General features: G+C 48.5%; 7 protein-coding genes across 11 annotated transcripts; 5 read left to right on the top strand and 2 right to left on the bottom strand.

Annotated features, from left to right (window-relative positions):
- Nucleotides 1-96: 96 nt before the first annotated feature.
- BDBG_02027 lies at nt 97-4335 on the top strand. 3 transcript variants are annotated; one of them, XM_031720603.1, is made up of 3 exons: nt 97-319; nt 371-2267; nt 2328-4335. In XM_031720603.1, the coding sequence occupies exons 2-3, from the start codon at nt 2038-2040 to the stop codon at nt 3232-3234; spliced, it is 1137 nt and encodes a 378-aa protein (XP_031576829.1). In that variant the 5' UTR covers nt 97-319; nt 371-2037; the 3' UTR covers nt 3235-4335. The 3 variants fall into 3 exon arrangements, with proteins under 3 accessions (XP_031576829.1, XP_031576828.1, XP_031576827.1); XM_031720602.1 differs by having other exon boundaries at nt 368-2267; XM_031720601.1 differs by having other exon boundaries at nt 97-2267.
- On the top strand, nt 4336-6177 carry BDBG_16487. 2 transcript variants are annotated; one of them, XM_031724434.1, is made up of 4 exons: nt 4336-4803; nt 4880-5072; nt 5229-5957; nt 6056-6177. In XM_031724434.1, exons 1-2 carry the CDS (start codon nt 4522-4524, stop codon nt 4931-4933), a joined length of 336 nt encoding a protein of 111 aa, XP_031576826.1. In that variant the 5' UTR covers nt 4336-4521; the 3' UTR covers nt 4934-5072; nt 5229-5957; nt 6056-6177. The 2 variants fall into 2 exon arrangements, with proteins under 2 accessions (XP_031576826.1, XP_031576825.1); XM_031724433.1 differs by having other exon boundaries at nt 5229-6079.
- On the bottom strand, nt 5369-5716 carry BDBG_02026 (uncharacterized protein; the record flags this gene model as incomplete). The annotated part of the gene is made up of 2 exons (XM_031720600.1): nt 5369-5618; nt 5670-5716. The coding sequence occupies 2 exons, from the start codon at nt 5714-5716 to the stop codon at nt 5369-5371; spliced, it is 297 nt and encodes a 98-aa protein (XP_031576824.1).
- A 35-nt stretch (nt 6178-6212) lies between the features above and the next one.
- On the top strand, nt 6213-11403 carry BDBG_02024. 2 transcript variants are annotated; one of them, XM_031720599.1, is made up of 3 exons: nt 6213-8413; nt 8513-8644; nt 8737-11403. In XM_031720599.1, exon 3 carries the CDS (start codon nt 9096-9098, stop codon nt 11136-11138), a length of 2043 nt encoding a protein of 680 aa, XP_031576823.1. In that variant the 5' UTR covers nt 6213-8413; nt 8513-8644; nt 8737-9095; the 3' UTR covers nt 11139-11403. The 2 variants fall into 2 exon arrangements, with proteins under 2 accessions (XP_031576823.1, XP_002627353.1); XM_002627307.2 differs by having other exon boundaries at nt 6213-8644.
- Nucleotides 11404-11525: 122 nt separating this feature from the next.
- On the top strand, nt 11526-13059 carry BDBG_02023 (NADPH2:quinone reductase). Its single transcript, XM_002627306.2, has 2 exons — nt 11526-11742; nt 11838-13059. Exons 1-2 carry the CDS (start codon nt 11710-11712, stop codon nt 12840-12842), a joined length of 1038 nt encoding a protein of 345 aa, XP_002627352.1. The 5' UTR covers nt 11526-11709; the 3' UTR covers nt 12843-13059.
- Nucleotides 13060-14929: 1870 nt separating this feature from the next.
- On the top strand, nt 14930-15905 carry BDBG_02022 (uncharacterized protein; the record flags this gene model as incomplete). Its single annotated transcript, XM_031720598.1, has 2 exons — nt 14930-15249; nt 15335-15905. 2 exons carry the CDS (start codon nt 14930-14932, stop codon nt 15903-15905), a joined length of 891 nt encoding a protein of 296 aa, XP_031576822.1.
- BDBG_02021 (Mss51p) lies at nt 15757-18478 on the bottom strand. The gene is made up of 3 exons (XM_002627304.2): nt 17397-18478; nt 16667-17324; nt 15757-16592 (listed from the first exon to the last, which is right to left on the bottom strand). Exons 1-3 carry the CDS (start codon nt 18241-18243, stop codon nt 16556-16558), a joined length of 1542 nt encoding a protein of 513 aa, XP_002627350.1. The 5' UTR covers nt 18244-18478; the 3' UTR covers nt 15757-16555.
- Nucleotides 18479-18724: the final 246 nt, after the last annotated feature.

Below are 18724 nucleotides of genomic sequence, written 5' to 3'. Positions count from 1 at the left end.
TCACATCGATCGTGGTTTGCCGAGGGCAACGATTGGCCTTTCTAGATCTCCATGCTGGCCGTGAGGCCTGTATGTGCCTAGCACACCTGACTTCCACACAGATGTGATACGTCGAATTACTCTCCCGGTTTCTTCTGTAAGAGCTTGAAGCCGCAGCGAATCATGAATAATACACACAACACACAGACTTCCACTTCAACGAATCAACCAAACATTATGCCATTCAGACCTCTCATAATAATACCAGGGATGGAAACTGGCTGCCAAATCACGCGAGGCTTGACAGATTTTCCACCAGACCCCTAGACTGAATTGTAATGTTAGTACCGTGGTCAAAAGATATATTATTCCTACTAACTCAACTAAGAAGTTGTTGGAATTCGGAGTCTTGCCCAAACCGGTGGTAAACTGTGAACTGTGATGTCTATCTTTACGGCTATTTCATTCAATTCAGCCAGCCCATGGTGTATCAGCCCTTGTCTGAGTTAGCTGAACATTCTCTAGCTCTTCCCCCCTGCCCAAAAAGAACAGGTTGTGAGATGATATGAGGCGAGGGAGATGCGAGGGGAAGCGATGCCAACCACAATGAGATCGACCTTCGGGACACAGGAGTCAAAGTGTTAGCGGGAAAATACACGTTCGAATGTACGCGGCGTAAAAAATACTGCGGAACAGCACGCTAAAACAAAATACCGAAGACCTAACGGTGGCTGACGCCCAGGCCAATATCTGCATGGTGTGACTTTAGGGGGAAGCGACTTGCATGAGTTTTCTGTTATTCGTGACAAACTTACTCCGTACATACCTATTCAGAAAAGCGCAATTAGAAATCCTATGGATTTTCACTGGCCGAAGAAGGTTATCTCCAAAAAAAGTACTCTGTACCATACAGGCACATTCCAGATCCAAATACTTGTGGTTCCATTTTTTGCTGGATGGCTAGCTGTTTGATCGACGGTCGGTATTCTATCACCGGGATGCAGTCAGTCTCCTGACAACAGCATTCTTGCCAATGACTTATCACACCCCAAGCCGGGGGTATTTACTAAATTACCAGCAGGAAACTATCTCTTGTTATATTCTTTTCATCGGTTTATGCCGTTGATTCCTGAAACCCGAGCGATCGGTTCCAAAAATTGTCCTTACAAAAGAACAAGCTGGGGTTTGGGGGCATGGCTGGGCAGTGGGTTCGCCATAGCTCCGGCCTAATCCTCGGCAGACTGGGTAAAACCGCCCGGCCGGGCCCCCGGGCGCCGTCTGATTGGATTGCAGTCCATCTTCTTTGTTGTCATTTCTCCACTCAGGTTCACTGGTTGCCGTTGTTCGAAGGGAACGGAAACCTGATTACCAACAGTGCGTAATTGGGTAATCTGCGGGACTGAGAGCATGACAAGTGGTGACAAGATGCTAGCTGTATTGTTGCTTTGGCCAGGTCGTTACGACGGAAGTTCCAGCAGTTCCCTTCGAATGGCTAGCTAGCCTAAGCTAGACCTACCTTGTCGGTCTCCCTGAACAGAATCGCCAAGACGTCCTCTCCTGGTGTTTTATTTTTCAAGACCTTCTGTCATAATGGTGCGCTGTGTTGCGGCAACCATGACGATGATACAGTGCCGTCGTTTTTTCATTACCTCATACTCTGGGTATTCTACTCTGTAGGGTCCTGCAGAATTCAAGGAGGTCCACTTTCAGTTGATGGACCTGTCTCCTCTGCATTCCCCTGTCCACTTACCGCTAGCCTGGTTCGATAAACTTTTGTGGCTGATCAAGGGTTGTTCGTCTCTCAGCAGAGTGCCACTCACTCCTCCCTAGTCAATTATTGACGCATTGGCGAGAGACGGCCGCCTCGAAACCAGCGGCTCTGTGCACAACAGCTTGAATGGTTTTGGCATGCTCCGCTCTTCCGCCCTTCTTCCACTCTTTCCTTTTTAGATCTCCAGTCCTCGCACTCGTCTCCTCTGCTTCCTTCACTCTCATCTTTTGCTTTCGTTTCGCCAAACTCGATAATAAGACCATGGAGTCGGTACCTTCCTACGTTTGATGGCTTGCTGCAAAACATTGGATCCTCCTCACCGAACCCCCTACTTGTTCTCAAACTGTCCTACTATCTCTCCATCCCCTTTCATAGAAACATCAGCCAACATGAAGAATTCAATACCATCCGAAGTTTGGGAAGGCAAACGTGCTGAAATTGCAGTTCTTTACAAAGAAGAAGAATGGCCTCTGAAACAAGTCATTAAGAAAATTAGAAGCGAAGATTTTAACCCGACGTAAGAATTTCCTCTCGTTCCCCCCGAACCTGCTCTGTGCACTGACTTAAGCCGCCCCAGTGAAACCCAACTCCGCAGTAGATTGAAGAAATGGGGAGTTACCAAACCATCGCGCCAAAAGAGGAAGAAGCAGAGCGACGGATTGACCACATGCGCTACCGCCAAGCACCCAAATCGGTTAGAATTGACCACGGTGAACGAACCATCGTCAACTCAAGCGGCATCTTTCCCCAGCAGGGTCGGATGGGATGATCCGAAAGGATGGATAGTGCCATCAGGATATAGCCAACACCACTTGCTGAAAGAATCACCATTGCTCGAAGGACAATCAGGTTCAGCGGATTGGACCTCGTCTAATAGTATCTCCAATAACATCCATCCACCATTCTTGCTACATCATTTCCCAACCCCATCGCCGTTATCTTCCGTCCATTCCTATGGGCATCCGAACCCTACCATAAGCTCTATAGCAGATAGCGCCATAAATCAACCCATGGAATGCCACTCAAGATTTACGGGTTCTGGGACCAATATTTCCGTGAGCGATTCGTTCGTGAAGCCGTATCCTGGAGAGTGGTCATTACAGACAAGTCCTGTCAATACAGAAAACAATCCGATGACTCCATGGAGCTATATTACACCTGATGTATCCCAATCATGCCCATCCCATCTCTTTGCCTTAGGTGATGGAAGCGCCGCAGTTCCAGACTATACGGAATATAATGAACCAACACCCAGTGAGGATTATGCTCAACAATATGGGGGTTCTCCAGCACTGTCACCTAATTCTGAGCTAGAGTTGCTGCAGTCGAATCCTGAAATCAAGGCTTGGAGACGTGCTGCTTCCACACATGTTCACCCGAACGGGATCGAGACAACCAATCCAAGGGTCGGTCGTGATCCTCTAAGACGACGTCGGCCAGAAGTGAAACGTAAAAGGATTCTGCATCGGCAAAACAACGCCTGACCACCAGCCAATCGCAGTTTGAAGTTTTGAACCAATCTGCTATGCATCTAAATACTTCCCTCCCGATTCCAGAAGCAATTCTAGCAGCCGAAACGCGCTACCTTCGGGAACTGATATAAACCAAGAATATTCTTCGCCGAACCCGTAGTTGAAATCTAATCTCGAGTTCGGCGAATTGAGTCAATCCGGTTTCATCGAAGGCAATTTTATCTATAATTTTGCCTCGGATGAAACGGGATCACCTGTCCTTAAAACTATTTCGTTGCAACATACTTTTCCTGCTTTTCAATGAGCATTCAGGTACATGATTTGCGATTTCATCAAACACATTTTGTCTATTTCGAGTCCTTGGAAAAGTCATGGCGGATTGGTACTTATATGGGATATTCAACTATTATGGAACATTTGCGACTCGCTTTCACGGTCGCCTCTCTTTTAATTTCTTGTGCAGAGTAAGACAGTTTACATTTTTGTGATCCGCTCTTTTTTTCTTTCATTTTTATTCTCATTTTCACTTGTTACATAGGGTTCTGGATGGGATAATTTGGAATGGCTGGGACTTTGGGCTATTATGGCATTTGGATATGACAATCGTTCTCTATATATACATAATATATCTATATATATGTTGCCGTCAGTATTTAATGTATCCCTACTTACCTTGTTCTTTGAATTCTGTTCAGGCTGTTGCTCCTCGAGCTGGATAACATACTTGCATCCGTATTCTCTAAGAGCAATTATCGCTCACATCATGTCTAAGGTAGTACAACAGGGAGCCTTACCGACTTTTTGTGAGCCATTGGCGCTATCAATTTCCCCACTTACTAGATACAGATGATGAACTAGAAGCCTCTAATTTTCCTTCTCCCTCAAACGTGTTATTCAAAACTTACATGCTCTGCCGACATCAGTACCCCTTTGCTGCTTTACTGCCTTGGTATGCTATCTAGATTGATCTGATCTTCCTGAGGGGCTATGCAGCTACCGTGCTACCGTCACATCCACGGTTCGCCACAACACCCCGACCTGTTGACTGGGTGATTCGCAGCTCATCAAGCAAAGCCGCTCGCCATTATATGCGATCATTCAAGCTAGCGGCCCCCTCTATCAACCACGAAGAGGGTATCTACGCCTAGTATCTTGTCTGCAACCAGTATGGTACTGTACATAAGAGTACATGAACTGCACACGCAACCTGCACGCAGTACATGCCTAGGCTCGCCATATGCGCAATCGTCCGGTGCGAAAGGAGAAAGCCATGTCATTTCTCCGCATGCAAAATAACGCATGTGTATTCGTACATACATGATCTCCACAAGTCGGTCCAGATCGGGTTTCATGCCTGAAGCTTTCTTATTGTTTCGTTCTCGACTCTGTACGGAGTACACGGGCCCGATATCCCTTTTCCCGCCCGCGATTCGAAATCTTCCACTTGGTTTCCTCCCTCGCGCCGCCCGTGAAGAACCCATTGATTTAAAAGATACCCTGTTCTGCGGAGCCGAATCAGAACTTCGGACAAAATATGTACAGAGTACCGTACAGTACATATGTCAGATTCAATGGAATCGCGTAATTAATCCTAAAATAGCCCCCCTCCGTGTGCAGTACATTCAAAGCTCACTAGACTGACAAGTGGACTAACCAGTTAAACGGTGCGCAACGCAGGTTCAGAGGAGAGCTGAGAAAGTACGAAAAGTAGCTTCGGGCTGACGACAGTGTTCCTTCTTTTGCCTTTTACCATTGACACCAAGTGGAGAAGAACAGAGACCGTTTCGCTGGCGTCGTGGAGCTGTTGCGGGATCGAACTTGGCAACACCCGCCAGATCCACTTATGAAATGTATGAGCATTGAGGACTCAATGAGTAGCAGGCAGTCAGTCCACTCCTCGTTAGTTAACTACCTAGGTAGTTAGTTACCGAGTCACTAGTGATCTGCTAGTTTGTTGTGCTTAGTGCTCACGAGTCTTGCCGATCGACTGATCTGTTTACCATCAGGTTCCACTTCAACTCGTCACGATTGCACCAACCACCGATTCGGAACTAAGCAGATCCTCTGCTCGGCACGGTCAGAATGCCAACAGCTCCAGGGTCTATCACGGTTTTTCAAAACGCTTGCCTCGCTAATGCAACAATATTCAACAACCATGATGTATTTTCAGCTGATAGGGTACATATAATCTTCGGACGAAGTTGAAGGTCTTTGCTTGTTCAGTTAGAGTTCGTTGGGTACATCGAAAGTCATCAGCCATGTACGTGTGCAGTACTCCGTACACGGTATCGCCCAACATACCGAAAGCTACCTGCGAAAACGGCAAGTTATGAATCGGATGTGCTAAATGCAGTGGATATGGAACTTCAAGTTCCGCACCATCTGCGTTTAGCGCCCTGTTCAAAGCTGGTAAATGTCAAAATGCTCCTATTCTCATTAAGGCTCACTCCGCGCGAACGGACGCAATGGTGCCACGACCGTCCTGTCCCGCCATGATGAGGAATGTCTGAATATGGATCCCGTCAGGAGGCAGTTTGTGGCTTGAGATGACGTTGAATTCTCTAGAAAGATTCTCTAAAGAGCTAGACGCGCTAAAATCGCTGCAGATTATTAATTACTCGTGCCAAAAACCTCATGCGCCGCTTAAGAGCTAGTTTTGTACAGTCCAATGTACTCCGTATATTCTATTGAGATATAAAAATACAATTTGTTGTCAAAATAATTCATAGAAGAGTGTAAGTAGCATAAAATAAAAGAAAAATATTGGCAATTGGAGGGTGTGTGATGTATTTGACGAGGTTTATTTTTAACTCAATTGGAAACTGGACGACAGAAAAGCTCCCCTCAACCAATCGATATCTCCGTACTCCGTAGAAACGATTTTGTCCATGACAAGAACGCACATACCAAGATCATTGGAGTGATAGATCTTCCGACCCCCCGCCCCCCCCCCCCGGCGACAGGGATTTTCTTCCCCTGGCCTGTTGATGAATAGATGGCGCAGCGACACGGGCCATTGGGCTGAGATTAATCGAGATCTACATTGCAGAAACGCCCCAATAAAAAGGAAACATAGAAAGGAGGGATGGATGATCTGGATTGGGAACATGTTCTCGCTGGCGCTTTTCTTCAGAGAGGGCGACAAGGGCATTGATCTGAGATGGCTGGCTAGCCGCTGGCATCACCGGAGCTCTAGCTCCATAGCCGTCTGCCCCGAAATACTCCTGAGGGATTGTGATGGTCGAGCGGGAATTAGTGGCAAACCTTTTACGTACCGCCGCCTATCGCTGCGGGCGGGAAATGTCAAGAAAGCCCTGGATCTAGCCACGTCAATCCTTGTCGTGGTGGGCATGTTGAATGCGCGAAGCTTACGGTTGACAGGAGCATCTACGCATAGATATCTGGAATGCTTACAGTTGTCACGAGAATCTATCCTGATGCATTGGCTCGTATTTAAGTATCCGATCTCATCAGGGGTCCCCTAGTTTAAACTCGGAGCAGGCCTTCATGCTCCAGTTTAGTCCATACGAAGTTGGGTTTAACATGATTCTCAATGCATTTCCTATGTGCAAGAGAAAACTTAAAAAAATTTCTGATACCAAGGGACGGACTGTACTCCGTACAACATCACCATAGCGTGCCCACCGTTTACTCAGCTGCATAAGAGCACTGGCTCCCGATTCCATGTACTGTACATACATGTACCTCAGGCAGATGATTTTCCGTGCCGAGTTCCTCCTATAGGCTCCCATAGGCGGGTCATGATCTCCACTCTAGCCAAACATCATCTGCAGTGGCTCTGGAGGAAGTCTCTTGGTTGGCTTGAGACATGTGCACATGCAGCGTGCACCCAGCTCCCCATGGATTCGTGGAAGGAGGGTACAGCCAGCCACTGTCAAATGCTGAGGGGAGCTCCGATATCGTCAAATCCGCTAGTTCAGTACCGTACCACCCTTGTGCAATCAATCGATTTGGATGGAAGGAGGGAATACTATGCATGTAGGTTTCTGGAGGCAGAGTGGGGGAACCCCTTTGCGTCTGACCGGGTTGCGATTCCTGTAACTAGCTTACAGGCGGTAACAGTAATGAACACGGTAACTTAACTTTCGAAAGATGCTACTCAGCAAACACCATCTTCGACCAAGAAGTTTGAATATTTTGCTTGCCAAGCGGCAAAGATGAAATCGGTTAATCGCCCCCATGCTGATTTAACAAGCTTGACATCATCGGACAAGCGAAACCATCAAATAATTGAAATTATTTAAGGCCAGAGCCTGGGAAGGGAACGAGAAAAGGGTCCAGACCCGACGACCCTAGCATCGGAGCTATGGCTACCGCGCTATGCGCTCGGCAGCATCGCTTAAACCAACAAGTATTGGTATTATTCTGGAAAATATCAGCAATCAGACGCCTTTCTAGCCAGTGTTTCGAACACCTCCTACATGTTCACAGAGATTCTCCGGAATCCTGTTGTCCGTCTTTGGATTTTGAGAAGCCAATAGAACGGGGTGCAGCGTAAATGAGATCGACCAGAGACAATTCTTGCCATGCCAACTTTGTAATTGGTGTCCGTGGAAGCTTCTCCTATTTGTTAAATGGAAGAAGATATACCGCCCGCTGAGTAACCACGTCAGCTATTCAAAGCCGGGATATTGAGGCCTTGATTTTGTTGCCTTCCCTATCAAGGACCAGGTCGTCATTTTCATCCGCACTCCCGCCGCGTTTTAGTCCACTTCCTTGGAAAACGGTGCAACTTAAGAGGCATGATAAGGCGCACATATTGGCTGTACCACGAGTTCTGTATGCCCGGAAATGCGGAGTCAAGCATCGGAAAGCAACACCCGAGAAACGCACTGTGCTGGCTAGTAAGCACCTCAGTGTTCCACCGCTGAAATATCAAGGTCAAGCCTGTTTTCCTTGATTTCGCCACTGTTTCCTGTTTGTTCGTGGCCATTCGAGTCGCCATGCTGGACACTGAAATGAAACACCACACATAGCGAATGAACGAGCTGCCATGTGTCTGCCTGAAGGGATATTTGACGAAATAAAAAAAGTTAAAGTGCACTCCAGAGGCTCCTAATTCACCCAGGCGTAAAATAACTGACTCCTTGCTTGACGATTGGAGTGATGTTTGGCTTTCTGCCCGCCATAGACCAAAAGGGAATAATGGTTCCGATGAACTCATAGTTTGGTATGGCAGTCTCCTGGTTCATCTGGCTGGTTTATTAACTGTTGTTGAAACGTGTGGTTAACAATTGAAAACCCCGCCGCGTCTAATTAATATTACTAGCGTTTTTGATGTGGACAATATGAGCATCTGTCACAAGTCCTTTGTTTCCGAGAATTCGAGAACTCAGGTACGGAATGAGAGAAATCTAAAAGAGATCGTTGGCAAAAAGCTCTTTGAACGGGATTGCGCGAGGTTATTGCCCTCTTTTTTTTTTTTTTTTTTTTTTTTTTTTTTTTTTTTTTTTTGCCCTTCAGCCAGTTGGAGCAGGATCTAATTCCCCGAAGTCATAATGAACGAAATAAGTGGCTGTGCGGTTGTGCCCCATGATAGCGGCGCCTAACCTTGCAACGCCGATCACAGCCTAACCTCCCATGGCGCCAGGCGCCAGGCGCCAGAACACTCCCATGTTTTGCCATCCAAAGGCGCGGTGGAATATTCATAAGTTGCCGATTGCGTACTTCACTCGGTCACCGCTCTGGGTACTTTCTAAAGCGGACCGGCCCCCGAGAACCTTTAGGAAGTCGCAGCTTCACACGGGGGGAGACGAGCATGAAAATTTCCGGCTATCCAGTCATTCTAATTGGGCGACAGCTGTTCACTGTGAAACGGACATTGACCCAACCGACCAAAAACATTCCTTCCAATGGAAAGTTACTCTCAATATATCTATCAACCTCTTCCACCCATTACCCCAGTCGGCAAGACGCCTCCTTTTACCCGCTTGCTTCTCCTGAGTTCTGGCCAACAAAATGAGCCACTTTGCGGCAGTCTTATAATTCATGCTTTGGACCCCGATTTCGCACCCATACTGACTTACGAGGCTCTTTCTTATGTTTGGGGCACGGAGACAGAACAGACTTCCATTTACATTGATGGACGACCGATTGCCATCAAGCCAAACTTGGACGCTGCGCTCCGAAATCTCCGCCTACCAACACAGGCAAGGCGGCTTTGGGTTGACGCGCTATGCATTGACCAGTCCAATATAGAAGAGCGGTCGAGGCAAGTAAGATATATGCGATTTATGTACAAGCATGCTACACGGGTCGTGGTATGGCTCGGGTCCTGGACTCCAGGCGTGGAAATGGCTTTCGAGCTTGCAGAGCGACTGGCAGTTATACGAGAGCGTTGTGGTACGGATAAAGTTGCTCTGCAAAATGCTGTTGTCGAAGTAGCTATGGGAGCACCGGAGGCGTTCCATCACCTCGACCAATTGTTTGACCAACCTTATTTCATCCGAAATTGGTGCATACAGGAGGTTGTTGCAAGCAAATGGGCTATAGCTATGTGTGAAGGGCTGGAGACGAACTTCTTTGACATCATTGCGACAGCCCCGTATATGTCTTTGAAGAGGGACCAGATGCTTGGGATGCCATCTGAATTCTGGAATATGATATTTATGCTCCGACAACCTTCAAGCGGATTTCGCGGTGGAGCTGTCGAGGGATCATTGGGTTCTCTAACGTTGCTGCTAGCGACGACTCGAGATTTTAAGGTTACAGATCCACGTGATAAGGTGTTTTCAATATTGGGGATATCCGATGAAGGCTTGGAGCCAGCGACAGCCTTTACGCAAACCATGTCGTCCTCGGACCACAACCCAGCGCTCATGCTATACCGCCGATTTGCAATCGGCGTATCAAAGCGCATTAATAGCCTCGGCCCAGATGTCGATGTCCTAAGACCCAAGGCGTTGCGGCCTGATTACAGTAAGAATTTGCTTGAGGTGTACAGAGATCTCACCAGATTTTTAATCAGGAAGAGCCCTCGGGTTCTCAATGTATTGGCGCATGTGCAGCACACCGAGGACCCTGCCCAAAGCGACTTCCCCTCCTGGGTTCCGAAATGGTATCAACCTCGTCAGTGCAGTGTTTTCGACGTAGGTTGCTTTCTAGCTGGCTTCTGCGACGGCCATTTTCGTTACTTCGCAGAAGCTGAGGATATGCCTCTCTCAAAGGAACCTCTTCGGCCGAACTCGCTCCAATTACGCGGATTCCACGTGGATAGGGTTAAATCTGTCAGCGAGGTGTTGGAATACAGTCTCACTGGCCCATTTCCCTTTCAAGACTTGTGGGGCCAAGTGTTCAGCTTCCCGATAGACCAAGCAGAGATGCCTTTGTACTATGACAAAACCCCTCTGGTAATGGCATTCTGTGCTACATTACTTGCGGCTCCACTGGGAGCATCAATGGGGAACCTTGAGCTGTTGACTGGTGACACGAAAGGTCTGACAAAAGAAAGGTTCATGCGGCAGGGAGAGGCAGATGCTGCTGTGTACCTTCTGTCCAAGATCTTCACATCTGATAAAGTTTCAATAAAATACGGCCCTCAGGGTCAGAATCTGCTTGATCACCTCTGCAGCCTTGCCACAATTGATGTAGGTGAAAGTGGAGCTGATGCTGAACGCTTTGAACGTGGTGCCAGGTCTATATGCTTCCATCGCCGCTTCTATGTAACAGAGAGGGGCTATCTAGGTATTGGTCCTCAGGTGATGCGTCCTGGAGACGAAGTCTGTGTGCTTTTTGGAGGCCGGGTTCCATTTATTTTGCGCCGAATTCCTGACCACCATCTCTTAATTGGAGACACATACATCCACGAGCATGCTGTCATGTGGGGGAAGGTTACTGAGGGCATCAAGCGTCGCGGAAGGACAGATATCCCCGTATTCCTATATGAAATGAAATGAGATGAGAAAATATTATGCCTGTGTTTGACGTGCCATATCGGACGGTGCCAGTATTTCCCCTTGTGCAAATAGGCTCTATGTCCTTACTCCTTACTCCCAATAATGGGATGATTCGTTGGTTATTGTAGATATTTAGTGTTAAGGGCAACGTATATCTAGTTGAGTCGCCCTCTATAGGGCCCCAAGAAAGAAGTATGTAGCCCCTTAGCAAGTAATGCTGTCATACCCCTGGGAAAAATGAGAGTATGTTTGCTTCATAACTAGGTAGTTCTCCAATAAACGGATGGCTTTAATAGGGGGCGAGCAAACTTGGCCCCGAACTCGCCCTTTGCCGGTGAACCTCGGCATCTCCAAGCTTGCAAAAACTCGGTCCGAGTCCCCAATCACTCGGAAGCTACGGGGACGAGAGACGTATTTCAACAGAGAAATTTAGGCTGGAGTGTCGGTTTCTTTGTACAACCCAATATCAAAAGTGCTAGAGATACTAATTTCTTTGCCTTTTCCCAGTTGAGCTTTATTCCCTAGTACTCCTCTCTCCCTATCAAGCTTCCCTAGCAAGGCCGATATCACAATGCGCGCAATCCAAGTAAGCGAGTACGTTAAGGTGTGTACGAACAGCTTCTATACACAGCAAACTACGACCCTTGTACTCCGTATATATATATATTCTGGTACATATGCTGAAACAATAAACACTAGGGGCCCCTCGACCTGACCGTCACAACCCTCCCAACCCCCTCCCCCTGCCCAGGCAAGTACCTCATAAAAATTCACTCAGCCGGCACGAATTTCTTCGACCTCCTTCAAATCCAAGGCAAATACCAACACCAGCCACCTCTGCCATGGATATCCGGCATGGAATTCGGCGGGACAATTCTGAGCACCCCGACCGCCGCCCGCTCACCAAAGTTCAAAGTAGGCGATCGCGTCTTCGGAGCCACACAGGGCGCGTATGCTACACACATTCTTGCCCTCGAAGGCGCGCTGCGACCGGTTCCCGAAGGCTGGAGCTTTGAGGACGCAGCAGGCCTCTTCGTCACCGCGCCGACCTCCTATGGTGGCCTGGTAACGCGTGCGAACGTGCAGCCGGGCGATTGGGTACTTGTGCACGCCGCAGCGGGCGGGGTGGGGCTAGCTGCTGTGCAGATCGCAAAGGCTAAGGGGGCTACTGTCATTGCGACGGCCGGATCGGAGAGGAAGAGGCAGATTGCCAAGTCGTTTGGGGCAGATTATTCGATTGACTATAAGGATCCCAAGTGGACGGATGCGGTGAAGAAGCTGTGCGCGGAAAAACGGACGGGGAATGGCAAAGCGGGCGTCGATATTGTGTATGACCCCGTGGGGATGATTGATCAGAGTCTCAAGTGCGTAGCGTGGAATGCGCGGCTGTTGGTGATTGGGTTTGCGGCGGGGACAATTGAGAAGGTTGCGCTGAACCGGGTGCTGTTGAAGAATGTTAGTATTGTGGGCTTGCATTGGGGTCAGTATGCGAATTTCGAGAAGGAGACTGTGGGAGTGGTGTGGGATGGCATTTTTGAGTTGATTAGGCAGGGCAAGTTCAGGGGAACAAGCTTTACGGATCAAAGCTTTGTTGGTTTGGAGAGTGTTCCAAAGGCGTTGCAGGCGCTTGGGGGACGGGAGACCTGGGGGAAAGTCGTTGTTAAGATACCCGACGAGGATGAAGGAGTTTCAAGCAAGTTGTGATTTTGTAAAGATTTTTGACGGGATATTAATAGGTTGGGATGACTTTTTTGCATGACTACATTGGTTATACATACGAATAGAATTGTTAGGTTACTGTTCAATAGAGGTGGGTATTCAGAGCTCAAGGCAGCGAGTGTAATATATTTTATCGTCCGGAATTGTAAATAGTGTCAATACCACCAAAGATAGACAATAATACTGAATTAACAACCGGATAGCTATGCACGAAATGTAGAGACGCAAGGAGTCATGCTCATCTGTGAAAACGCCATTCTACCCCAAATTGGGGAGAAGACTCAGAAAACATGAACTATGAAGGTCCTTTGAAAGGTAATTTATTCTCGCAAAGCAAGCAAAAACGAAACATATAAAGAAAACAATACCACCCTGTACCTTTTCAACCCGTGAGATCCAAGGAAACAAGAGTGAATATCCTTTCTGAACATGTGTATGATGCTTGGTGTCCGAAAATCCAGCTCCAGCCAACATGCACACAAGACGTGTAAGATATGCCGACTGTCCTTCGTGGTTTGAAGGGTTCGTGAACTAAAAAGGAAATAGGAGGAACAGCTGGATCTTGGGCAGAGCTATTGTGCTGACGACCGCACGGCGCCGCGGGCGTGCGCCTGGGAGTAGAAAAAAAGACAAGGCACATCCTCCCTGGCACTCTCGCTTCCACGGCTCGTGTTGAATCCAAAAAGATATCCTTCCAAGAAAATACGCCCAGGAACGATTTTATTGTTGTTTCTCGTATCCAGTGACAGGCAAGGCAGCCTTGAGACCCGCACCGAAATGCATGGCGGTTGACGCTGATTCGAGTTCATAGCTCCATTTGCCTTAAGTTGTCTTTGACGGCTTGGGTAGATCGCAGAGCCTCACTGTATCCCACGATTCCCATACTCCGTCAATATCAACTAGGGTAACGCCCATGGCAATCTTTGTCCCACGTTATACTATGGGCAGTACAGGTTTGGTTTGCGGGTATGCAACTGGGGGAGGAAATGATTAGCGTTTTTGCGGGGGAAGGTACGGTTAGCCTATCTTCTAGAAACATTACTGAATTCTGCAGCATGAGGAAGAGGTTCGATTTGACACACTGGCGGTGGTATGTAGTGCAGTGCAGCGCAGTGCAGTGTTTTGTGGGGATGGAAAAAAGAGAGAGAATTTGTGTGCGAGACGGTTGAAATTTTGGCTTTGGGCGGCTCTGCTGTGTTTATTGTGTTTGCTGTGTTTGCTATGTTTGCTTGAGCGCGTTCGAATTATAATTTATCTCCACTTCTTGTCCCAACTAAAATAGTTACTTACATAGCCAACTATCGCAAGAGGAATTGAAGAGATGCAGACGATCAAAGAACGAATGGAATGAATTACCGGCCCCTCTGATTGGCGGAGGGCTCTGCGTCTCGCAGAAGCTGTTTACTTTTTTATATATTCGACCAGGCTCGCAATGACAACAATGCGTGAGACAGACGCGAGCAAATAATACTTCAGTTTGAGCCTTAATTTCTTACATGTGTGGCTGTGCGCTATGAGACGCCGTTGGGTCGTGACCAACATTATTCAAAGCATGGGAACTTACAGATTAGACGTACGTTGATGTCATTGTTCGTATGGTGAAGAAGTGAGAGAGGGTCCTACCTAGGTATGACTGTCCCGTGAGAAACAGAATAATGGAGCGGAAGTGGAGGGCAAACCTGTCAATTCACCATATTTACTGTCTGATGCAATAATAATATTAGGTAATTATGCCCGTATAATAATATTTAATACGGAGTATGCTGGGCCAAGACGCGACTGATCCCCTTGAGGCAGTGCTGAAAGAAGTTGTTGAACTTGGGCTATTTATTTAACGAGCGTACGTACGTACACTGAATAGGCGCCCTTCCTAGCACGGACTTGCACGGACTTGTTCTCCGGGTATTATCGTCGCCACTTCCTCAGGGTTAAGTCGAATGCGCCCGATCATAGAATAATATATAGACCTATTCAAGCCTGCTCTCTAACAACAGATAACTTGGGGCATATCTTAAAAGGATTACATAGTTATTTTGTTGTATCCGCTGCGATCATCCTCGCCTGTCGAAACCATGAAATTTTCATACACTCTTGCGCTTTGCGCTCTTCTTTCGCTCTCCTCCACAGTTGCGCCGCGCAATATCATATCAACATTAGACGTCAATGTTTCAAGCATGGATGCTCCAGAAGGTTTTGGCCCGTCCCTCGTCACTGGCAACCTCCTACAAAAACGTAGAGGAGGAGGCGGTGGAAGGGGCGGCGGTGGTGGAGCACGCGGAGGCGGAAGGTCTGGCGGAGGAAGCGGAGGCCGCAGTGGTGGGGGAGGACCCAGAGGTGGTGCAGGGGCCGGAGGCAGGGGAGGTTCAAGCTCACCTGGTGCTAGAGCTACAAGGTGTGCACATATCCGCGTCAATATTCTTACCAGTTGTTGTGAATACGGATATTTTGCTGACTCCCCACTCTTCCCTTTTGAACAGTAACCTAGGCGGTTCTTCACGAACTGGCTCGGGAACCCCCCGCACATTTGGCGGAGGCAGCTACTATGCCGGTGGTGCCTCAGTCCCATACACAGCCGGTAAAACTTCGCGGAGAGGACTGCTCCCATTCGCCTTCCTCCCTCTCGCCGCCCTCGCCTTCTTCCCCGGCTTGTGGCTCTGGGGCGCCCACGCCTACCACATCGGACACTATAACTATCGCAACACCTCCGACCCCAACGCCAACGCAACCCAGATCCCCATTGAATGTCTCTGTCAGCGTTATAGCGTCTGCGGCTGCGAGGAGAACGATAACGCGACCTATATCAATGAGCTGCTCAAGCAGAAGGATGAGCATGGCATGCCGACGAATACAACGACGGTTAGAGTAGTGCCCAAGGATGATGGGCCGACGACTATCTATGTCAATGGCAGCTTGGCCAATGGGACCACAAATCCAGATCCGTCCATCCCGGAAAACAGCGGGGTACCCATTGTTTCTCCTACGCTATCGAAACTGGGTGGCTATTGGCTTATAACTTCGTTGGTTGTTGCGGCTGTGACGTTGATATGATATGATATGATATGCGACGAACGTTTATTCACTTTTTCACCCCCAATCCCCCACTTTTTGCTTCTTGCTATCCGCATTTGAGCCTGATAAATTGCGGCTTGGGATGATACCTATTTGCTTTTTCTTTTTATGTCTATTGTTACAGACTTGCGTTCAACCTGGTTGGGTTACTGTCATGTACGATATTCTGGTCCGTGTGTTCGCCTTGCCCTGCCGTGATGTCTGCGGGTTGGCTTTATTTCTTTCTCTCTCTGCTTGCCCGTCTCTTGTATATAGTGGTTCTATTTCTATTACGATTCATCCTGTACCGTTTAACGCCCCGGCAATATGTTTGTCTGAATTGTGATAGCAGGTCCAAGCCGACCGACCCATTGATAGACCATCGACAGTTCAACCGTACCTTGGGGACTGCATGTGGTATTCTTCACTTGGGGAAACCCATGTATTGCTAGACAGGGGGAATTGGAAAATGAGGAAAGGTAGGACGACATGGATAATGGCGGCGTAAAACATTTTCCATTATATGATAAAATAATAATGCTTAAGGATGAATGAGTGGAACTTCATTTCCCTAAATGAAATAATACAATAATACAGAGAGAGGAAGTCAATACTTAATACAACTATATACGTACATCACCCAAAAGGTTCTATTCCGCCCCTTCCTCCTTGTAGGTAGCTTCATACCTGTGCGAAGAGAAAATAAGTAGTTAGCAAATCCATATAATAGTATGAGACAAGTAGGAACTGGAAATACATACCTCTTCCCTCTAAACCCCCACAACCCCCAATTCCCACACGAAACATCATGCGGATCCACATCATTCAAATCCCACCGAAGACTCCGGAACTTATTCTCTCCGGGCTCCAACAGCAAATCAACCTCCCCACCACACTTCTCCATCACCCACTCCTTATCCCGCTGCATATCCCACTCCGAATATCCCGTGCACAGAATCGGCACCTTCGTCTGCAGCAGATGCGGAAGCGTCTCCTCCCACTCGTGCGAACTGGCCGGGTGTCCCAAACCAGGGTGGAAGAGCATGAAACAGTCAAAGTAAGGGTCGTACGGCTGAAACATGTTCGCCTGGTGCATCGTGTGGAAGTAATCGACGTACGTGGTGATCTTCATCAGCGCGTGTAGACGGTCTTCGACGATGCCGCCGAAGGGGTTTGCGGGGGTGCGTTCGGGAAGCGGGAACTCGTCGTCCCGGTTCGCCATGCTCTCCGGGCCGATGAAGATGAGGTTTATGAGCGCGCGCGGGAAGAGGTAGGAAAGTTGGAGCCAGACGTCGCGGGGTAGCGAGGATTCGGCGCGCGCGCCTAGAATGAAGACGCGGACTGGGGGCGCTTTTAGGCGGAGGCCGGACATTTTCGCTCCCTCGCCGGTTCTTGGCGGATGGAGGGTGTAGCGGAGGGCTAGGGATCAGATGTATTAGCATTATTATCAAGGACGTTCGTGTTCAATGTAATCTTTGGCGCAGCACTCACCGCTCAAACTCTTTAATCCTTCCGGGGTCAATCGACCACCTTTCCGAATATTATACGGGCTAAGCTCATGTAGCACACTCGCAATCGTAATGGGGTACGTGAGCAGCCTTGTCACCTGCCTCATGTGTCTATCATTATTAATAGCATCAAACTGCCTGGTATACAAAAATGTATCCCAATTCGTCATATTCACTATCGACTCATCCTCCTGCAGGCCTGGGTAGTTAAACTCCGAGAAGAACCGGCGAGACCGCAGGTCATGGTCATCCTCATTGATTTGCCGGATTGTGTCGCACACTTCCAGATGTGCCTCAAAGTCATCCATCCAATGCCCCTCGGAGCAATATATCGGTACGCCACAGTCCGGGCACTCGAAATTAGAGTGCGCTGGCGGCTGGCTCTCGCTGCTGGCTTCGGGGGATTTCCTGGCCTCGGAGTCATGAGGGGATGTGGGGACGCGTGTCTGTCGATGACTGGGATGCGGGCAGAAAGCATTCTGCTTTATGAAGGCTGCCCGCTGTCGGATTTCGGGAGAGGGGGAATTGGTGAAAGAATGGAAGAGGTTGTCCGGCTTTAGCAGGGGCTTCACATTGTATGCTGCCGAAGAGCCTGCTGCAGCCACTTGGCTAGCAGATGACGATGCGGATCTTGCGATGGCAGCTCCAGTGCTAATCTTGCTGGCTCGTGAGCCTGAGCCTGCTTGAGGGGTGTGAAAACCGGCAGTCTGTGTGCTAAGCTGCTGATATCGCTGTCCGAGGCGGGGAAGGGTCCGCGCCCGGATTGAGGAAAGATGTGGCCGAATTCCCAGTCGGAGTGCTTGCGCACATTTCTGACAGGTGAACTCCATTGCCAGTGGGAATTACGGCCGCTAGATGAGTGGGTGGGTTCTGGCTGCGTGCTGGCTGCTGGTGAAGTGTCGTCGAAAAGTTCGGGGACAAAATATTAAAGTTAGTTTACATCACGTGGATCGAATATGCCCACTGTCACTGTTCCCTGAAGAGTAACTACACATTCATCTTTCTGTATAATTTAATACAAGCATCAAACGCTCGCTTACGCTCGCTTTGCTGCTTGCGCAGTCCCCTCTACCATCACCACCGCCTCTACCGCCCCGCAGCCCCTACCACTTCCACCCCCTACCTCTTACCCCCCCTTACCACCCCTTCCACCCCCTCCACCCCTACCCTACCCCCTCTACCACCACCACCGCCCCTATCACCCCGCAGCCCCCCCTACCACTTCCACCCTCTACTCTTAGAACTTTAGAAGAATGAGAATATTTTTTTTGATATTTGTACTTTTTTTTTATTAACTCCCTACCCCTCTTT

Source organism: Blastomyces gilchristii (genome assembly GCF_000003855.2).
Source record: "Blastomyces gilchristii SLH14081 genomic scaffold supercont1.3, whole genome shotgun sequence".
In the NCBI taxonomy this organism is placed as follows: domain Eukaryota; kingdom Fungi; phylum Ascomycota; class Eurotiomycetes; order Onygenales; family Ajellomycetaceae; genus Blastomyces; species Blastomyces gilchristii.
Note: the sequence above shows the minus strand (reverse complement) of the source record. Positions and strands in the feature narration are given on the sequence as shown.

What these genes read in the sequence shown, in the direction of transcription:
- BDBG_02027 (XM_031720603.1), top strand. Translation starts at nt 2,038, where the DNA reads ATGGCTTGCTGCAAAACATTGGATCCTCCTCACCGAACCCCCTACTTG. An exon ending in AGCGAAGATTTTAACCCGAC is followed by an intron (nt 2,268 to 2,327) that starts GTAAGAATTTCC and finishes AAGCCGCCCCAG; the next exon opens with TGAAACCCAACTCCGCAGTA.
- BDBG_16487 (XM_031724434.1), top strand. Translation starts at nt 4,522, where the DNA reads ATGTGTATTCGTACATACATGATCTCCACAAGTCGGTCCAGATCGGGT. An exon ending in GTCAGATTCAATGGAATCGC is followed by an intron (nt 4,804 to 4,879) that starts GTAATTAATCCT and finishes TGGACTAACCAG; the next exon opens with TTAAACGGTGCGCAACGCAG.
- BDBG_02024 (XM_031720599.1), top strand. Translation starts at nt 9,096, where the DNA reads ATGGAAAGTTACTCTCAATATATCTATCAACCTCTTCCACCCATTACC.
- BDBG_02023 (XM_002627306.2), top strand. Translation starts at nt 11,710, where the DNA reads ATGCGCGCAATCCAAGTAAGCGAGTACGTTAAG. An exon ending in AAGTAAGCGAGTACGTTAAG is followed by an intron (nt 11,743 to 11,837) that starts GTGTGTACGAAC and finishes AATAAACACTAG; the next exon opens with GGGCCCCTCGACCTGACCGT.
- BDBG_02021 (XM_002627304.2), bottom strand. Translation starts at nt 18,243, where the DNA reads ATGGAGTTCACCTGTCAGAAATGTGCGCAAGCACTCCGACTGGGAATT. An exon ending in AGGATTAAAGAGTTTGAGCG is followed by an intron (nt 17,325 to 17,396) that starts GTGAGTGCTGCG and finishes TCTGATCCCTAG; the next exon opens with CCCTCCGCTACACCCTCCAT. An exon ending in TGGGGGTTTAGAGGGAAGAG is followed by an intron (nt 16,593 to 16,666) that starts GTATGTATTTCC and finishes CTCTTCGCACAG; the next exon opens with GTATGAAGCTACCTACAAGG.